A 20,232-nucleotide genomic window follows, 5' to 3' on the forward strand; every position below is an offset into this window, starting at 1 on the left:
CAGACCTGGATGTCTGACTCTAACAACTAAGGGCCCACTTGAGTGGAGCCACAAAATGCCCAAATATCTATTTGATACGCACACATGCTAAGTCAGGAGTCGGCAACCTTTCAGAAGTGGTGTGCTGAGTCTTCATTTATTCATTCTAATTTAAGGTTTTGCATGCCAGTAATACATTTTAATGTTTTTAGAAGATCTCCTTCTAAAAGTCTATAATATAGAACTAAACTATTGTTGTATGTAAAGTAAATAAGGTTTTTAAAATGTTTGAGAAACTTAATTTAAAATTAAATTAAAATGCAGAGCCCCTGGACTGGTGGCCAGGACCTGGGCAGTGTGAGTGCCACTGAAAATCAGCTCGTTTTGCCTACCCCTGTGCTAAGTGATGGCTTGAGTTTTCCTAATACTACATTTGGGTTCTCATTTCAGAACCTAGCTTTCAAACTTAGGCTCCCCAGCTCTCCGAGTCCTATCTGTTTATTGACAAGAACCATCTAATTTTCTCCAACAGTCCAGAGTCAATGCAACTAAAGAGCTGGATTTTATTCTAGCTTGTGCATCAATGAAATTGTCAGCTAATGTTCAGCCGCAAAAATCTTTATTTCTGATTAGGCAGAAGGTAGAAATGACCCAACTTCATTGTAAGATAGGAAAAGTCACATTTACAGAGATGGCAATTAGAAAAACCATCTTTTTACCACAAACGGAACAAATGTGCAGTGGAAAGTGAGAGGGAATAAATATAGAACTCCATGGAGCCATCTCTTCTGTCTGTAGCTGTGTTTTTAATGGTGCTGTTTTAAAAGGATGAAGGCCAAGAGCTCCAAATTGAAGTGTATGAGACCCCAAGTTAGAAAACAGATTTTCATAGCAATCATGATAGCTCCTTAGGAACTGTTATGAGCTCAGTGTAAGTATATAAAAACATTGCTGTACCTGCCAATGAGTATTTTGGGATTCCACAATGCAGTATGTGCTTCATTGACGTGATGAATTGGAATAGCTCTTTTGGAGCTACAAGCATGCACAGCAAGAACAAACACCTGCCGCTCTCTGAAATGATCATTTCTGCCAGGGCAAACAGTCTGCCGCCGCCTCTTATGCAGTGCCGAGGCATTCAGTGTCTCCTATGTGAAAGTCTCCCTGTACAGAAGACCATCACATAGCTTATGCAACATTTAAGTTTCATTTCAGTCCTAGTTTGAGGGCTTTGGGGGGATGTAAATAGTGTATAAGGACTTGTGCTGCCTCTCTGCATCATGATGAATTTCACAGTCGGTGAGCAAGACATTTAAAGCCACATTGTAGAATCTTACTCAGGAGTTTCAAATACAAGTAGTATAGAGTGCTGAACACCTCAATAGACTTTTCCTGGTGCTAGGGCCCTGCCTCAGCAGCACAGATTCACGTAGGCTCTCAGTGCCTGGCTGCTGTCTCAAGGTGATATTTCTTCAGTTTACATATTTTTTGTCTCTGGAAAAGGGGGATTGTGCTGGCAGTTCTATTTCATTCACAGCCCGGGTAAACAACTGACAAAACCCATTTCATATAGTATGATACATAACATTCATCTCAAATACATGTCTTCAAATTCCACAACTGCACACTTCAGATATTTATCACTTGTGATCTTAGAACCAGACCAATTTTATGGAGCAAATTCTGCCATCAGAGTTCAGTGGAATCCAGAGGTGGAATTTGGCCCTATCTGATTTATAGCGTGATGGTATAATTTTATCAAACAAGGCTTGCCAAGTCCATAAAGACTTGCCCTTTGGGAGTTCCCTACTGTCTGGCGGAACTGCCCATTGTTGGTTAACATAACTGGAGCTAAAAATGTTCCAGTTCCATTGCTAAAATCCAAGTAAAAATGAGAAAGTAGCAAGATCATAAAATCCACCAGCTCTGTAAACAACCTGTTTTCTAGTGTCAGAGTTTGTGGAGAATTTCAACTATAGTAGGAATTTGAGTGACGTACAGGTGCCTTCTGCCAGTAAGAGTGTGTATGTGTACCCGAGGTGGGGGACAGTGAAGGAAAAAATATAGCCTGTTGTCAAGCATCCATTTGGCCCATATTTGGAAGCTCTCAACTGATGTTTGCAGCTCTTATCTTTCCCAGAGCAGATATACCAGAATGGAAGTTGTGTGCAGAGCAAGGAAGCTGCAGAGAGAGCCCTGCATCCCCAATTGTGTGCTGTTTCAGGAACGGCACTCCCCGTTAGGTTTGATATTCATCTTACAGGAACACTTAAAAATAAGATCTTTTGTTACTCACAGGGCCAAATTTTGATCTCAGTCACTGCGATGCTACCCAGTAGTACCCACAGTTGTGGGACACCTTGCTACCATCTGCCCCCATAGTGAGAGGGAGCCCTGTCTATGCCTGCTAGGGGTCAACTCCCTACTCTCCCAGTCACAGGCAACACAAGCACTCCCCTCTCAGCCCATGCAGGCTTGCTGTCCTGTATGCAGGCAAGCATAGAGCATGTGCATACGCCAACCCGAGTCCAGCATCCTGCTGCAGTGGCCAGCCCCTGTTCCACTGGACACTCCCAGAGAAACAGTACTCCACAGCTTAATGCACAGCATTTCAATTTGTTTATTGAAAAAGCAAATGTAAGTTTATTTAACAAAGAATAGAGAGTCATATGATAGCAAATAGAAATACTGGAGGGAAGGGTTATGCAGTAGAACCCCAGAGTTATGAGCACCTCAGGAATGGAGGTTGTTCATATCTCTGAAATGTTTAGTATCAGAGGGGTAGCCGTGTTTGTCGCTTTTTACAGATCCAGACTAAGAATCCTGTGGCACCTTATAGACTAACAGACATATTGGAGCATAAGCTTTCATGAGTAATACCCACTTCGTCAGATGCATGCCATGAAATATTTGAAACTCTGAACAAAACCCTGTAGTTGTTCTTTCATAAGTTTACTACTAAACATTGACTTAATGCAGCTTTGAAACTCTACTATGCAGAAGGAAAAGGCTGCTTTTAACCATCTTAATTTAAATGAAACAAGTACAGAAACAGTTTCCTTACCATGTCAAATCTTTTTTTAAACTTTCCCTTTATTTTTAGTAGTTGACATTTAACACATCACTGTTCTGTATTTGGTTTTGGGGGGAGGGGGAGTGTCTCTGCTGCTGCCTGATTGCGTACTCCTGGTTCCAAATGAGGTGTGAGGTTTATGACTCTGGTGTTCGTAACTGCGGTTCTACTGCATAGCAAATAAAATCATAGCACATATTCAACTCACACAATGCCCTCATAGCGAATAAGGTACTGCTTCCCTTTCCTCCCCCCCAAACTCACTCTTACAGCATTTTTCAGCCAGGATAGCTGAGCACCTTCTTTCATGAAGCCAAGTCCTGTGGCAACTTGTTTCACCTTGATGAAGGACAAGTAGGTGTTCATTTGCACCTCAGATGTACTTCCAAAAGTTCATTGTCTTTGCTCCAACACAAGATAAACCCTGTTTTTTCCCCCAAAAATCTATTAATATTTTGCTCAGACTGTAAATGAGCCTCCAGTGTGAACCATACAGTACTCAATTTGCATAAGCATCTTTCCTCACTGCCTAATAGGAGAGTGAGGCTCACCTTTGGGTGACTTTCCTTAACTCATCTTTGGTGAACTAGAATGTAGATCCTAGACCCAGAGGATCCCTCTACTCTTATGCACCCTAGCTGGGACAAAGAGGTTCCTGCATTACAGTCATACAGTTTAAATTCAGAGTACTTCAAATGAAATCAGTGGGCTTACTCTGGATTTACACTTGTGTAACTGAGAACAGCCTCTGCCCACGATCTCTAACCACTCTGACAGTTTTACCAGAGGCACAATTCTAATTTCACACTGCTTTTGTGCTAGCATAACTCCATTGACTGCAGTGGAGTGATTCCTGATTTACACCAGCGTAAATTATATCAGAAGCAAGCCAATCATTTTAAAATCACAGCTGTGTTGTATGTTTATCTGTTTTTAGAAAGACAGTAACAAAAATAGTTTGCTTCTCTGTTCATAGCATTTAATCAGCATGGGAGAAACTGACGACCGAAACAATGAATCACTTGGTTTCAACCAATGGGTGGAAATATGAAAAGCCTGCTGCCTGAATATTTTTTCCCCTGACCAGACTGAGATTACTGTACAATGAGTAGTTATAGCAAAGAGCTCGTATTCACTGGATAATAAAATATATCAATAAATGCTGTGAAATGATATGCCTGTACAGACTATACTTTGGACTTAATCCTAAAATAACCTCATTTCTCTCACTCCTAGTCAAATCCAGATGCCCCTGTTAAGGTTAAACTCAAAAACATCCTAATTTTTCATCTCTCCCTCCTGCCCCATGGAGCTATCCTGCCTTTGCTATTTGATGATAACATTATGTTGCTGGCCAACTGACTTAATGACAGCTGCCAGGCTGCAAATAAAATACTTTAGCTTACCAATGACAATCCCGTATTGGCAAAGCAACAATTAAGGAGCTTCTTGAGCAGCTGCCCACACTGTCAATGAGGCATCTTCGTGGGGTGCTACACACACTGTGTCATATGTTGTTTAAGATTTAGTGTAGATCCTGAATGAAGCAGCATGACAGGACATGCATTTCCCTGTCGTTTCTCAACCAAGGATCTGCCAAGTCTCATTCATCCTTTTAAAAAAAGCCTATAGAGTTACCATGCTGCATTCTCCACCAACCAAGCACCTTCATACCTCTAGTTTATGTATGGCGTCCTCCTGCTTGTTGTGACCATCCTATTGTACACACATATTAAATACTGATGATATTGCCATCCAGACTCATTCAGGACTGGTGTTTGATGTTTCTAGCAGGGCCCAAAATGTTACAACAGACCAGGAAAAGAGATTACTCCAGCAGCTCCGAGAGATCACTAGGGTCATGAAGGAAGGTAAACTCATAGATGGCATCTCCCCAGAGAAGGCAGCTGAAGACGCTCCTTATATGGAGGATTGGGAAGGTAAACGTGGGCTTTTATTTCTTCTTTACTGTCATCTGCACTACGTAGTTTTGCCAGAACTGGAATATTTCCCCCCCAGATGCAAACAGACTCCTGCACAATTGCCTCATTTCTTTTCAGAAAGGTGGCCTCCAAGACTGTCCAATTATATTAATGAGCAAATGGATTTTGAACTATCCAGCATTTCACATTGCCTGGATAACACAGTATCTGCTGCCAGAATTGGAAGATGAGCTTGAGTACATGCCGTTTGCTACTTTGTCTTGGCTGACATAGATTTATTTCTGTGCTTTTCTTAATTTGGCCAGGTTTTATTTTCTTCAGCGTAATATCACAGAAATAAGAACCAATATATTTTGCCTTATTTACGTAATTTTGGTTTTGTTTCTTTGCTTGCTCTAATATTGTAAAGGTAATTGGAGACGTTAACTCCGGGAGTTCTGTCTTTCTAAAATTCTGCTTTTTAAACTCATTTAGATTTCTCATTGTTGTAAGTGTTCTATGATTGTGTTTTTAAAACATCCTGCTGGTGTTGAATTCTAAAGGCTTCCCCTCTCCCCCCGTAGACCTAATTTTTTTGCCCTTTCGGAAGCTTTCAGAATCATTCAAAACATAAATGGTAGCCTGAAGCTCTGCCTTCTTAGTCTAGTTCTTCATGCGTTTTTAAAAAATGAAATAAACAAAAGCACTTGGTTTTAGCTAGTTATCCAGCTTTGTAAAGGACATTGTTTAATTCTATATCTGAGGTCTTCAAAACGTGTCTTAGCGAGGCACTGAGGTATTCAGAAATTTATTTACTTAAAGAGCTATGGCCAGATTTTCAAAATATCATCACCCGGCTTCTCCCATAGCTCTCACTTTAGCCCCAGTGGTGGGTGTGGAGCGCTTTTGAAAAATCTGTTGAAAATGGGAGTTTTGCCATTGACTTCAAAGGGGCTAGGATTTCACCCCATCCCCTACAAGCTTGGGATGGTATTAATTTGAATTAGTTTTACTTTAGGGAGCCTCAGCAGAGTGAAAACTAAGTGTTGCTCCATAAGACTTTAACATTCTTATGATAAATTCTAAATTCATTGAACAGATTTGTCAACATAGTTTTTGTATCAGGATGGTCTATTCCTTTTAAAATTGGATTTAATATTTTAAGGTACATGTCACTTTTGTTCCTAAGGTTATCCAGAAGAGACCTATCCTGTCTATGATAATTCTGATTGCTTCAAGCATAGACAGGACACAATCTTTGTGGATTACCCTGATCTGAACGAGCCCTCTGCTGAAGAGATAGCTGAAAGAATGGAGGTTATGGAAGATGAGGATTATTTGTGTAGTGAAACTTTACTGTCTGATCTCACTACAGAGTGTGAAAGCCATGATATGGGACAGAAAAAGGCCCAGCAGATCAGCTTCAGTGAGCAAGGTGGTGTCCTCCATCACAACCATAACTTTGAGAAGTGCTACTGTTGCCACTATGAAGAGGATGATCCTGCTGTCATAGCAGAGAATGCTGGGTTCCATGCTGACAGCTGCAGTGAGGCTGAAGACACAGCCAAAGATGATCACTTCATGGATTCTGACAATGAAAATTCAGGACTGAAAAGCCAAAAAGCCAATGATCCAGATGCAGTAGGCACGCTGAGAAAACGAAACACAAAGGGACTTGAGTAATGGGGACCACCACGTGTGGCTATAGCAAGATTCCTCAAACTCTCACACCTGTGCTCTTTGTTCTTGACCACATTTATCTTCTCCGTTTCCAGCTCTTGGCACTATTTCCAGTCCCTTGGCCATGATCGCTCCACCACCACCTGAACTGGAAGCTAATGGGCCTCTTTAAATTACTCCATTATTACCTCCAGCACTTGCTTGCTAGAGGCTGCTATGAACAGGAACAGACGATGATGCTGTTCCAATATCCACACTCTGTATTTACTTAATCCTGTGTGATTACTGCCTCTGAATAACCACCTCTTCCTCTGAAATGTTAGCTGCACTGTAGTGTCCTACCTTGTCAGTACTAGGAATGGACTTCCTGTCCCAACTGTCCAGAGCCTACCTGCTGACTTTGACAGCTATCAGTTATGAACACACGACCATTTGCATCAGATTATTTAGGAAGATGGAAGGACAGTTTTGTAGCTTCTCTTTTGTTCTGAAGCAGATGGTAATTATCTCCTAGCCTAACTGGTAAAGAGATTTGCAGGCAAGAGACAACATGAATGACCAACTCCTTTTTCAACCACATGGCTGTCACAGTAATTAATTAATATATATGGCACAACAGAATATGCATTCTTTGACCACTGGGGCACTCTTGGCCAAGTGCCTGCATGCACTTAAGAAATGAAACAGTGTCTCAGGGCTGCACATGTTCACGTGGGTGATTGCCTTTAGCATGTGGCTCCTTAATTTAAAACCCTCACAAAGTGTACGCTAAGGTTTACATTGTACATTATTTATGATAACTTCCTACTGGGAAAATAGTCTACAGAGGAACAAGAAGGGAAAAATCATAGCGAAAATATTGTAAACTCTTTTCTTCTTTGGAATATATTGATTCTTAAATGCATTCCTTGTAAATTGTTGTGGACTCTTTAGGACCGCAGCTTGCTCCATCTATGCCTTGAATAGCTTGATTATGTGTCCCAGCAGCATTTAGCATGGGCCTCACTCAAGAGAGACTGAAGGGAAGGTGGCTTTTACCCCCACCATAAGTTGGAGCAGGCTAAGGGGTCTTAACTTACTGCGATGCTGGAGCTCCTGCTAGGCCCTGGTCAGCTGAGTGGGGATTGCTGGCACACAAGGCATGCCAGTCACCCCACACAGCCCCAAGCCCATCCCCTATGCCAGGAGTGGGTCGCATAGCACCAGTCACTTGGAACATGTGGACACCGCTTCACCAATGGAGCAGCTTTGTGCTGCTGCTGAAGGTTTTTTTTTTTCTCACCTCTGTTTACTGAAGTGTTAAGCTGGAGCAGTAATGGCAGGTACCAGACCAGAACTTGTTTCATTCACCCTGCCCAATACTATGGTCATGTGCTCACAAACAAATGCTCTAAGGAGCTGCTGAGTCTCTTGTTTGCCTACATGTAACCCAGCTACTGAAAAGGGCACTGTTCTCAGTGGCAAGACATCATACCACTTCATTTAGGAAATAGGCTCCCACCCTTTACAAGCGGCCTTTCTTCTCCATGTAGCTTCTGCATCAGTGCTTGTAAAATACTTTATTTGCTGTACTAACACTTGTGTGAGAAGCAAATACTCCAGTGGAGGGCATGGCAGTCACGGGGGGAGGTAGGAGGGTGGACTGTGGACATGTCCTGCTGTTAACAGAAGTCTTCATATATTACTCCTGGGGGGATTCTGCGCCAGAGCATGAGCACATATGTCTCATGCCATGCTTCCCCCCCACCCTGCAAAATAACTTCTGGATAGTTGCTGCAGTTCCACCTTTTGCCCACCAGGGGGCACTGTGGCACTAGAGCAGAGCAGCCATGTCCAGCCAGCCCCAGGGTAGGGAAGAGAAGGAACCTGCCTTCTTCCTCCTGCAGGTCAGGAGACAGGCAGAATGGGGCTGCTGGGGAGTCACAGACATGGGTTCATACCGGCTAGTGGGGAAGAACAGCTTGTGGCAAGGTCTGAATGAGTGTGGAGGCTGAGGGCCACATGGGGGGTGAAGTAGGGTTGCAAACTTTCTAGTTGCACAAAACCGCCTCTAGACTGAGGCTCTGCCCCCTCCCACTGTCGCTCACTCTCCCCCACCCTCACATGCTCATTTTCACTGGGCTAGGGTGAAGGCACTGGCTCTGGGTTGGAGCTGGGGATGAGGGGTTCGGAGTGTGGGAGTTGGCTCCAAGGTGAGGCAGGAGTTTGGGGTACAGGCAGGAGCTCCAGGCTAGGGCCAAGTGGTTCGGCTTGCAGGAGGGGTACCAGGCTGAGGCCACAGGTTGGGATGTGGGATGGGCTCCAGGGTAGGGCCAGAAATGAGGGGTTCAGAGGGTAGTAGGTCAGGGGCAGTTTGGGATGTGAGCTTCAGGAAGGAGTTTGTGTGCAGGATGGGCTCATGGCTGAGGCAGGGGGTTAGGGTGTGTGTGTGGGGGGGGTCCAAGGCTGGGGCAGGGGTGCAGTGGGGGTGAGGACTCTGGGTGGGTCTAGCCTACAAGAGGGGACTAGTGCTGGGACCGAGGGGTTCAGCAGGGTGGAGGGACACATGGGGGGTGTATGTGCGCAGGGCCACATGGGGGGGTGGCTGAGTGGGGGGCACAGACACATATGGGGGATTGGGTGTCTGAGTGAGGGTGGAGGGACACATCAGGACAGAGACTGAGGGGCCTGACTGAATGGGAGAGGCTAGGGGTGAGGCAGGAGCTGCCTGGGCAAAGCTCCCAAACACTTCCTCCCCCCCAAAAAAACAAAAACCTGTTTCATATTTTTCCCACTCACCAACAACTCTCCAAGTTCACAGCCAGGCTCCTTCCCAGCAATTACTTCCCTCTCCTTCAGGTCCTCCCTGCCTCCTTCAGCATTTGCACTGTTTCTGAGGGGTGCAGACAACAGTTCTGTAGTGCAGTTTAAATGAATTATTACTCAGAGCTCTGTATTAACATGTCTTGTAAGGAATCTATTTGTCAAAAAAAAAAATCCTGCATCATTTTTGTTTGTATTGGCACAGACAGAGTTGCTGAGGGGTATTTAAATGACCAAAACAATGAGAACTAGTGTGATTATATTGTGTTATTTTTGACAAATAAACTATGCAGAATTTTAAAATATTGTGTGCAGAATTTTTAATTTTTTTGCACAGAATATATTTGACTAAACAGGATTATCACCCACAGTCATTGGTTTGTAGAATTGATGTAGCACACACTGCATTTTAATCTGTTGCAGGAGCCCAAACGGTATCATGATGAACAAAGAGATCATCTGGGTTCATGGAAACTAGAGTTTAGGAAATTCTAATGTCTGCAAAGGTATGCTTCTGCCATTCAGCATCCTACTGTTTATAAATACATCGCTGTGAAATGAAAAAGGTCTTTGTTTTTATTTGTTTGCTATATATCTCAAAACAAATGTAAATTGTCTAAAAGCGCCACTGACTAAAGAAAGAACAATTTGAGCAACACTATACAGGTGTATCATATTATCAAGTAGCATGTCAGAATGTTTTTGTTGCCATAAAGAGCTTTTAACTTGCCAGTACAGCGAACAAATGTCTACTTGTCTGTGTACTATACCATATAGATTACATACATGATGTGGAAGGCAGGGTATAAACCTAAGTTTTTGATGGCCACTTTACTGAGGACTGGTAAAGACACCCTTAATAATTCATTAGTATCTCAAACATGTGCCAATAAAAACTTTGTACCATGTGATGTATGTATATTTGGGTATTTGTACAGCAAAATTATCACAGAGGGTTTTTTTTTTCTTTTTCATTTAAGACACATTGGTACTATTTTCATATCCAGTTCTCCATAAAGCCTGGCTTAACACCAGACCTCAAAGTAAGAGAAATAACTGATGAAATATAGAAATCTCTTTTAAAAAAACCTAAAACAATGTTTCAGAACCTAATTGAGTCGGCCCAAGGCCCAACCAAGGCAATAGTGAATCCCTGGCCAGTGACACATTTGAGGTCTGATAACTTAGGCTCTATCATGGCTGAAAACAAAAGTTACTTGTGGAAAGGGGAAAGGTTTCTCACTTTTTAAATATTCCTAGCCCTAACAGCTCATGATACTAGACTTTAAACCTGCCTTGGTCCAGGACTGATCATCACAGATGAATGTAGATATGATGGGAAATACCAAATGTCGAGGGATAGAAAATTAAACATGACAGTTGTTTTTCTATTTTCTTCATAGAGTTGACAGATGGTTGAAAATGCTTAGAACATTAGTAGTAGGCCTAGCACAGATGGAGGACTAGGCATGATAAATACAATTTATCACAAGGCCTGGTCTGTTCTGAGCTGCAGTTTCACTGGTATAGAAATACAGGGAATGAAGGGAGAAATGCCGATGTTGCTTAATAGAGAGTTCTTGAGAATTTATGGGGTCTGCTTTAGATCCAAACACAGATCTTTTTCTTTTTGACATTGCCCTGCCACGCTGTTGTTGCTGAAACAAGATTAGGTAACTGCTCAGAACCGCTATACAAATACAAAGCCAGCGATTAAGGCTAACGTGCTAATTGAGAAGTTATTAGCAGGTGAGTAACCAACATAGGGCTATGTGGGGGACAGATCATTTTCAGATAAAGGTAATTCAGATAACTGGAATTATACTGTACTTGTACATATATAAACTGTATTTAAATTAAATGTATTTAAGGGGATGTAATTTTTTATATAGGTGCCAGGTTGACTGTCTTGGAAAGTGAAGTCCATTTTAGGTCCCAAACAGGTAGAGTTAAAGATTATGCCAGAGAGAAGCTGGAAAAGTCAGCACATAAAGAACTGACGGGAGTGATCTATTCTCCCAATGGGAAATAACAGAACTATTATGGCGTGGATAGAGTGTGAGTGTGGACAGATAATGAACTGCCTAAAGCGTGACATCAATGGAAAGTCTGTTGTGGACTGTAGGGAGTATATATACTTGATGGTCCAGCCCCAGACTGCAGTTAAAAATGCCATCTCTCTCCTCTGAATTAGTCTGATAGCCTTCCTTCTACAGGCAGGTCTTGAACTGAATAATATGCTTCTACCTCAACTAACTTATTTTTGTTTACATAATTTACCTTGGTTCTTCTTCTAGATAAGTATATATATTTATATAAGCATCTAAAAATAGGGTCTTTAATGGAAAACTTTGGGCAGCCTTACTTATTGGCATCACTACCAGCACTGCCTCTAATTGCTAGTAGAGACGGCTTCACGTTTTGGAGACATGCTTATCTGGATCCAGATCAGAACTTCAGAGATTGAGTGCCGACCTCTATAACTGGCCAAATCAAAATCCCAGATCCAGTCACCCTCAAACTTGGGATTGTGGTAAAACTGTGATAGCTCTGGCACAGTCCAGGCATGATCACAGTGATTTTCCAATGCTATGGGGGTCATTGAAAGCAAGCATCACTATACTGATATACAAGCATCCGCGTTACCCATGCCAGCAATTTAAAGCAATACACAGCTTGTTAAAAGTAAACTAAGTAGCGAGCATCTTGCTTAAGTGAAACCTTTTGTTCCAATAAAATTATATATACCAGAAATAGTTAAGTGTAGGGGGTACCTTGAATACCACTGCCGATGATTACAGGCATAACAAGCAGACTACAAAACCATGTCTGGACTACCAGATCAGTGCTGGGTACACAGAATGCTAAAAATGGAACTAGTGAGGTGACATTTGGGTAGCAGTTAGTAATTTTCCACCTGCATCACTCATTGACACCCATTAAGTTCCATTGTTGGGTTTTTTTCTTTTTCAGTTTAATGGCATGTTATAAAAAGTACAACATAAACTTAGGCCCTAGGACCCAGTACAATCTGATTCTCTGTTAAGTACTACTTTACCCAAACAAGACAATCCTTTCTGACTGCCCTCATCTCTCTCTCTGTTTGACAACAAGCAAGACACCAGATAAGATTTAAAAAATGGTTAATTTCTCTGTCTGTTATTTTAGCACTGACCCATTTTAAGCTGCATATACACACAAGCAAATCACAGACAAATACCATAGCTGTGGTATCAGCAAAGACCAAATCTTTTATTTAATGGTTAAGAAATTAGAACTGGGGAAGACGAGTATTGGCAATCAGCTAAACGTCGCTTTAGCAATTGTTCCACCGCAGCATGCCTCGTGGAGTGTATGTGGTGAGAGAGAGAGACTGTAGTAATACTTACAAAGTATCACTATTTAGTTTATCTTCTACACCCAGAGTCTTTAGTCCCATTTCCCCATAAGTTCACTGACCTCTCTAGTGAGCTCCAAGTTTCCTAGAGACGCAGACCCCACCTACGCCCACCTCCCAGACTCAGTAACTTTTCCCCAAGGTGAATGCCTTTCCTCCTACCCCTCTCTGGGGCTGTTTTTTCCCCTTGGCATTCCTTCAGCCTGCCTCCCAAGCATCTTGGGTGTTACTGCCTCTTCCCTGGCTGATCTTGATCCCGACACCTCCTGTTCTCAGCAGCCACTGAGACGACTGGTTACTTGGAGTCAGCTGCTTGGGTTTTTTTACTCTCTCCCTGCCCAACCATGTGGCAGTTCAAACTGCCACATATGTAGTTAACATAATATATTGGTCATGGCGCTTTATTTGAGATGTTGAATTTTATATTCTAATTTTTCTATTCTATTTATTTCAGTTTAATGGATGATTTTTGATTTTTCATTTCATTTTATACAAAAGGTTCAACAAACGTAGGGTCAACAGGTATCAAGCACTCCCACACCCCAAGCCTCACCCTGGAGTTCCCATCACAGGCTGCCTGACCCTATCTCTCTCATACGTGCACCAGTCTGCTCTCTGCAGAGGGCTGAAAGTGTGCAGCCCCTGGTCAGGAGAAACAGATCGGCATGCTCCTTGGGCTGATGGGCAGCAGACAGGAGAAAGCTCTCCCCTCTGGAGAGCAGCCAAGGTGATCCCAATCAGACATGTAATAGAAAGGGCAACAGTAAATCAGGCCTCTTTCAGGCCTGAAAATTTCCCCATGGCCAGTTACGACCTCTAGAGGTCATTCTCTCCTTCACCTGGGGAGAGGAGGGAGGAGCTTTTGCACCTTGTGCAAGAGTTTCAAGTCCTTGTGTTCACAGCGTGTAAGATACAGCTCAATACAAACTTGCAGTGCTGCAAGTGGCTACAGCTCCACTGAAGTCAGTGAGCTTAGAGCCAAGCTGAATTGGGCCCATTCCAATTTATGAGGGTTGTATTTGCTTGAAACATGAAAATTCATTGACAAACACGGTGGGGAGCCTATTCTGTTTATGCTGAACTAGTTCTCAATCTACTACTGTGCAGGTAGTTTCAGAAGAGATTCCCTACCTTTTTTAAAAAAGGTCAGATTTGTTTGAAACAATTCAAGTTTAATTTTTCTGCAGATGTTTTGTATCAAACACACACTGAAATCTCTACAACATAAACAATGTAATTGTGAAAATACCAAATTAGTTCTTACACATACTGATAAATACATTTGTTCCAGAATACCAAAGAGTTTCTTTAAAAATTTACCTCAGAAAAGCACATTTTTGCAGATTTATCTAAAACTCCATACAGTTCTGAACAAAAATAAGATGCCTGACCACTCAAAACAGGATAAGACAGTCTTTGCAAATAGACACATCACATTCTAGGCATTCTGAAAAAAAGTATGACTGGTTAAGTACTTGTTCTTAAGATTAACCCAGAAACTTTTTCAATTCTGAACATTTCCCCATTTTTGATCCTCACATTTAAAGGAAATCGAGATAGTAACATAGTCAAATTTTACAGTATAATCATTGGTTTGTTTTAGGAAAGGCACAGTGATGAATTAGAAAGTGTTTACTGTGGGAAAAGAATCTTTTAGCAGACTTTGTATGTTCCCTTTAGAGGAACAACAAAAACAAAACAAACGTAGCATCTACAATTTCTACTTTCTGGAAGTTTAAGTAAACATAAATCAGAAACAAAGATTAATCTTCCTTAACAGAGCCAAATAACCCCCAACAAATCCTAAAAAGGTTCGTTCATACCTAATATCATTGTCATTAGCTGGATCACACTAGTGCTTGGAAGCATTACTTTAGTTTAAGGGGTCAATATAAACTTGGACTTTTGGAAAATGAGTAATTGGAAAAATATCCACTTTCTGAGATCCAGCTTTAATAAGCATGTCCTGCATTCAAAATAGTCCTTTAATAAAATTATAATTTTTCTGCTCCCCCAGTTCATGTTTATAAGAATCTGTTCAACAAGGGAGAAATGAAGGCCCTGATCCTTCAGTGAGAGGTGCAAAGATGAACCACAGCACCTGCACAGAGCCCCCACAGAAAGTCAGTGCAGGATCAGTGCAAGACTGGGGCATTACTGATTGACTGGATGCATCATTTCTATCATATGCACAAGCTAAACAAATTAAAAAATATATTTTTTGTAACTTTCTTTAAGTGATAGTTATCTTTCATGTTACTTGCAGCAATTGATCGTCAGTACAAGATTATCTTCAATTGACTGTGTCCCTTTATCACTGATAGCATAAACTGATGTTAACTTGTTTTAGGGTTAATCTTTGCAAACAGTAGAAGTTAAGTGTGATCAAACCAATTGACATCTGCTGAAATTTCTTGTGCATTTATATAAAACATATTGGGCAATGTTGGAAAAACAACACATTAAAAGTTACTTAGGGCACGTATATGTGTTCTCTTTTTATAATGTGCATATAAAACACAGGTGTGCCCCTTATTTTCCTGTCACTTTGCCGAAATCCCATCAGTCTCTTGTGAAAGAAGTCCTTTGTTTAAATGTCATATACACATCTTATACTTCAAAATGCCAACAAAATAAACTTAAAGGCCAAACATTTATTTTTTTCCTCATTCAAGTTTTAGAATATGGAGCTAAAAGGCTTGTTAGTTTGTTATTTATATCTCTTATCGCTCAGGTAACCTTCCTAGGTGATTTAGGAATTGCTCTGCAAGTTAGATTATTAGATATTGTTCTGCAAAGTATGGCTACGTGACAGGTCTAGTTTTTCCAGCATGCACAACTACTTACAGTATACGTTTTATTATACATCACATTGGTTGAAATATAGGGTCTCATGATTTTAAGGCACATTCCATAGGACAGGCGAAATTCTGCACTGACATATTCTTGGTGTAACTCCTTTGACTTTAATTGGGTTTCATGGGATGTACTTCAGTGCTAAATTTGGTCTCTTATGTCCAATTTATTTTAAAGAGTATTTATGCAAGTACCTGTAGCGCTTGATTTCTCTAAGTCAAGGTCAGCCCAGTTCAGAAACAAAGAAAAAAACACATGGATATCTTCCTGGAGGCACACAAGTGTGTGGGTGCAGTACAGGGGATAGTCCAAAATCCATCCAAGTCAGTGGAAAATCTCATTTACTCCAACAGGCTTTGGGGGAATACAAACAAGTATGTACAAACTTTGAACATGAGATGAAACTTATTCACTAACCAGATAAAGAAACAATTTGTACCGGGAGAATTGCTCCCAAACTCTCTCATTAACATGACATCATCCCACCGATGATTCCATTATTCCTTGCTAGTACCATCCAATAGATGAGGATGTCTTTTATTAGCGAGAAAGGGTTTCCAATAAATGGTATGCCAAAGCTTTCACACAGAAATCACACTGATTGTCAATTATTTACTCACTGGGTAGCTTTCATTCTATTGCCTGTACACCACTCTGTGTACAAAATGAAACTGTACAACCTTTGTACACGGACTTCCGCCTTACTTCCTAGGTTCTTTGTAATTACCCTCCTCAGTTTGTGTCTTCGTTCTTCTAGGAAAAGATGGGCAGAAGGCTGAAACCATTGGAATTAGAAAGAATAAAGAAATCCATTTGGAGAAGCTGTGATTAAAGTGTCCGTGTTCTTATATGCAGTGATGTGCAGCATGTCAATACAGAACTCTGACTGAACATGCTAGCATGCTTAAAGGGCCACCAGTCAAAACTGGTTCCCTCTCATGAGAAGCTGTTCCTTACCATTAGAGAACCTATATCTCTAATGCAATATCATTCATTTTTGTTAAGGTTCCATGCACATCTTTGCAGCAGCCTCACGGGCACACAAAATGAGCTACTGTACGTAGAGCGGGAAGCAAGCATGCAAAAGGAATCATGCACAGTACGTAGCAGAATGATGTCTGAGAAATCAGCAGTTACATTTCTTAATTATATCTAACCATCAACTATGAAACGCTGAGTGGTTTTTTTACACAGTGACCATTGTTTTGAATGACATCAGGGTCCTTTGTGGGCATTAAAATCCCTGGGGGGGGGTGGGAGTGGAGTGGGGGCAGAAAAGGAACTGTTGGTTTTTCCAATGAGCAGTTAAAACTAAACAGATGTTTCTGCCATAACGGAGCCACTGTAAAGCTCGAGTATACTGGTATGCACTATGCCTTACTCTGAGCATTGTCACATTCTGGCTCTGTCATGCCACCAGAAGACGCCGCCGCCAGAAGTGAGGGTCCCCAGTGACCTGTTGCTGTGCCTGAACAATACGTCTTAGGGAATCAATATTTAGAGCAGCCTAGCAGATCTTAATTGCCACAACTGAGCATATGAGAAAGGTGAATCCATTTTACAAATGTGCTCGTGTATCTTGGTCAGAGACGATCCAGGCTTTAAAGTTCAACTACCTTGAATTACTAGTGTAAGCCACAATCTGGCAAATTAACTAACACCAATGATAGGGGCATCAAATGCCTTACTCAACATGCTCCTAGAAGTAGTCACAAAATATTCACCCTTGAGAGAATCAGGGAGGTGGAGTTAGACAATCCCCCCCCATTATGACGAGCCAGAATATGGAAAGAGGGGAAGAGCTGAGAGCTTACTTTATAGCTGTTTATTCATTTAACTTAGCCTCTAATTCTATTGATGAATTCTCCAAGGGCAGCTTACGGTTTTCACAAATGTATTCTCTGATCAAAACTAGGTGCTAACCAATTTCTACAGACAATTCTTGGCCATAGATTGTTTACCAGCCATTCATTATTAGTATCTGAAATAGGAAATTCAAGTCCTGTTGGATCAGTTTGAATGGACACAAATCACAGTATTATCCTGTCTAGATAAGCTTAACTCAGAGCTCCTTGAAGCAGGAGAGAATTGGATGAAGAATGAACAGCAGGGATTCCAAACCAGAAATGTACTGATTCAACTAGCCTGTGTAACTAAGGCTGTAAGCGATGATTTGAAGTGAGACCGAGTAGAAACACAGCCTCACTATCTGCCCTAACTATTCCAAAATGTCACCAGAGTCAATGATGTTGAAAAAAGATATAGCACACTCTGGGAGGGGGGCAGATCCTCAGCTGATGTCAATTGTCCTAGCACCATTCAATGGAGCAGTAACAATTTACAGCAGCTGAGGATCTGCCCCCGGGACTCAGCTGTTATAAATCTTTTAAAAGGGTATCCTGGTGCCATGTCCCCACCTGAACCCAGACTCCAAGTTAAGAATTATAGTAAATGATGTGTTTGTTTTTTCAACATAAGTACTTTAAATCTTGGAAAGAACTGGAAGGGTTAGGAACTGAATATAATTTCCAGTGTTATCTTATTAAGCAGAAGTTGGCTGGCCAGATTTAATTTATTCCCTGAGCAGCCTTTCATTTCCAGACACTTACACAAAGACAACCTTAAAGTCTCTGCATGGGAATAATATGGCCCCAATTTAAAACAAAACATACGATTTAAAAAAATTGTGCCAACATGGAAATTTTTTACAATGGCGAAGGAATGGGAAGAGTCCTAATTGGTAAATTGCATTATTATTTTCTAGTTCCTCCCACATACCGTGGATAAACCTCTATAAGACATTCAACTATCATTAATTCATAAGCAGGGGGAAACAAAGTAGGACCTACATTATATTGGAGAGACCACAACACAATACAGAAACTGTTCTGCAAACCCCCTGCTATGAAATATGGCCTCTGGACTGTTGAAGATTCCTAACTCCTCTGGCACTGACCATTCTACATACAGCATGTCTCTCTTACTCCATTTATTTTAATAACTAGCCCAATAAAGACTCCTGCCACAGCAGAAGCTGGGTTTACGGGATTTAATTATTTGAAGCTGGATTTTTGGTATGATTTTCAATTTCCTGGTGAGAAATCAGGGGGGCAGGGGGAGGGATAGCTCAGTGGTTTGAGCATTGGCCTGCTAAACCCAGGGTTGTGAGTTCAATCCTTGAGGGGGCCACTTAGGGATATAGGGCAAAAATCAGTACTTGGTCCTGCTAGTGAAGGCAGGGGGCTGGACTCAATGACCTTTCAAGGTCTCTTCCAGTTCTAGGAATATTCAGTGTAAAAGTGAAAGAAGTTAGTGTTATCAACATGAGCTGAAAACTGGGGACCTCTACCAGAAGTTAATCACTTGTACTTGAATCATTAGCACACAGGTCTGGGACCAAGATCTCTGGAGTTCTAGTTCCAGTTTCCGCTAAGAACTTGCTGTTTGCTTAGTATGAGTCATTTAACCTGTCAGTGTCTCAGATAGCCTAATAACAGTAAGATGATAATAATATTATCCTATCACTCTGGGGCTGTTTTATTAGCTAACTTGTACAGTCCTTGTGAACTGCTATATAGTGTTATTATTTTCTAGATGTTTGTTTAGGAGCTTTGACATTTATTGGCCTAATAACAGAAACTGACCTAAAATATATGGAACACTATTGCAAGAAACAACAAAAGGAAATTTTCAGTGAAAGAAGAGTATGATCAGATGAGTTTCCAAACCTGTGATGTAGTTAAAGATTTGCCAAAGTGATTCCTAGATATCAGATTTACATTTCTTGGAGTGCATTCCACTGCAAGCAATTGGATAGCCGGTAAGTAGCAGTTATCAACCAGACAAGTGGTAAGCCCTTATGATGAAGGCTATAAATCCTTGTTTTGGTTTGAATGAGATGTTTTTTTCCTAATGCCAACCACTAAAACTCCAAACTAGAGCCGGTCAAAAATGTGAGGGTGGACAGAGGTCTAGAAGAAATTAGTGGAAATTGTGCCCTTTTTTCCATGAAAATGTTGCATTTTTTTGACCAGCACTACTACAAACCCATCTATAGTTAGCATTGGAAATACTGATGTCCAGTTCCAAGGAAGTGACAGCGCATCAAAATATTGAGCCTATATGGTGGAGAAAATCAGAGGTAACTCCACCAGTATAACCCTAAAACAGTTACTGACTACTATCCAAAATGTATCTGCACAGATTGACAAAGAAAGCTGCTGGCAAAGACAGCTCTCTCTCAGTAGGATCCAGGTACCTAGTTACACAGAAATCACAGCTTTATCTGGGCCCTAGCCTTTTCTTTGGGAATGTTTTAAGTAAGGCCACCCTCTGTGCTAGAAAAATAACCACGTTTAGAGACATTTGAGGCTAAACTACATTATAATAGGATTTCTTCTTTCTAGGGTGGACAGGAAATCCTTTGTATATTAAGGAACAGGTTTTTGGCCAATGTCAAGCCTTAGGATGTCTTCTATCCACTCCATACTGGGAAGACATAGTCCTGCTGTAAGCTGGGTAGG

The 20,232-nt window shown here is 41.4% G+C and overlaps 1 protein-coding gene across 3 annotated transcripts in view; it reads left to right on the top strand.

Moving 5' to 3' along the window:
- Positions 1–8,787, top strand: part of RIC3 (RIC3 acetylcholine receptor chaperone) — a 34,483-nt gene extending 25,696 nt beyond the window's left edge. Inside the window, exons 5-6 of one of the 3 annotated variants that reach the window (XM_030560437.1) lie at positions 4,844–4,992; positions 6,164–8,787. In XM_030560437.1, coding sequence (XP_030416297.1) covers positions 4,844–4,992; positions 6,164–6,657 — 643 coding nt within the window. In that variant the 3' untranslated portion in view covers positions 6,658–8,787. The remainder of the gene's footprint in view (positions 1–4,843; positions 4,993–6,163) is intronic. The other 2 variants (XM_030560439.1, XM_030560438.1) reach the window with 2 other exon arrangements.
- The last annotated feature ends 11,445 nt before the right edge of the window (positions 8,788–20,232 follow it).

The sequence above is a fragment of the Gopherus evgoodei genome, chromosome 4 (genome assembly GCF_007399415.2).
Source record: "Gopherus evgoodei ecotype Sinaloan lineage chromosome 4, rGopEvg1_v1.p, whole genome shotgun sequence".
NCBI classification, from domain to species: Eukaryota; Metazoa; Chordata; order Testudines; family Testudinidae; genus Gopherus; species Gopherus evgoodei.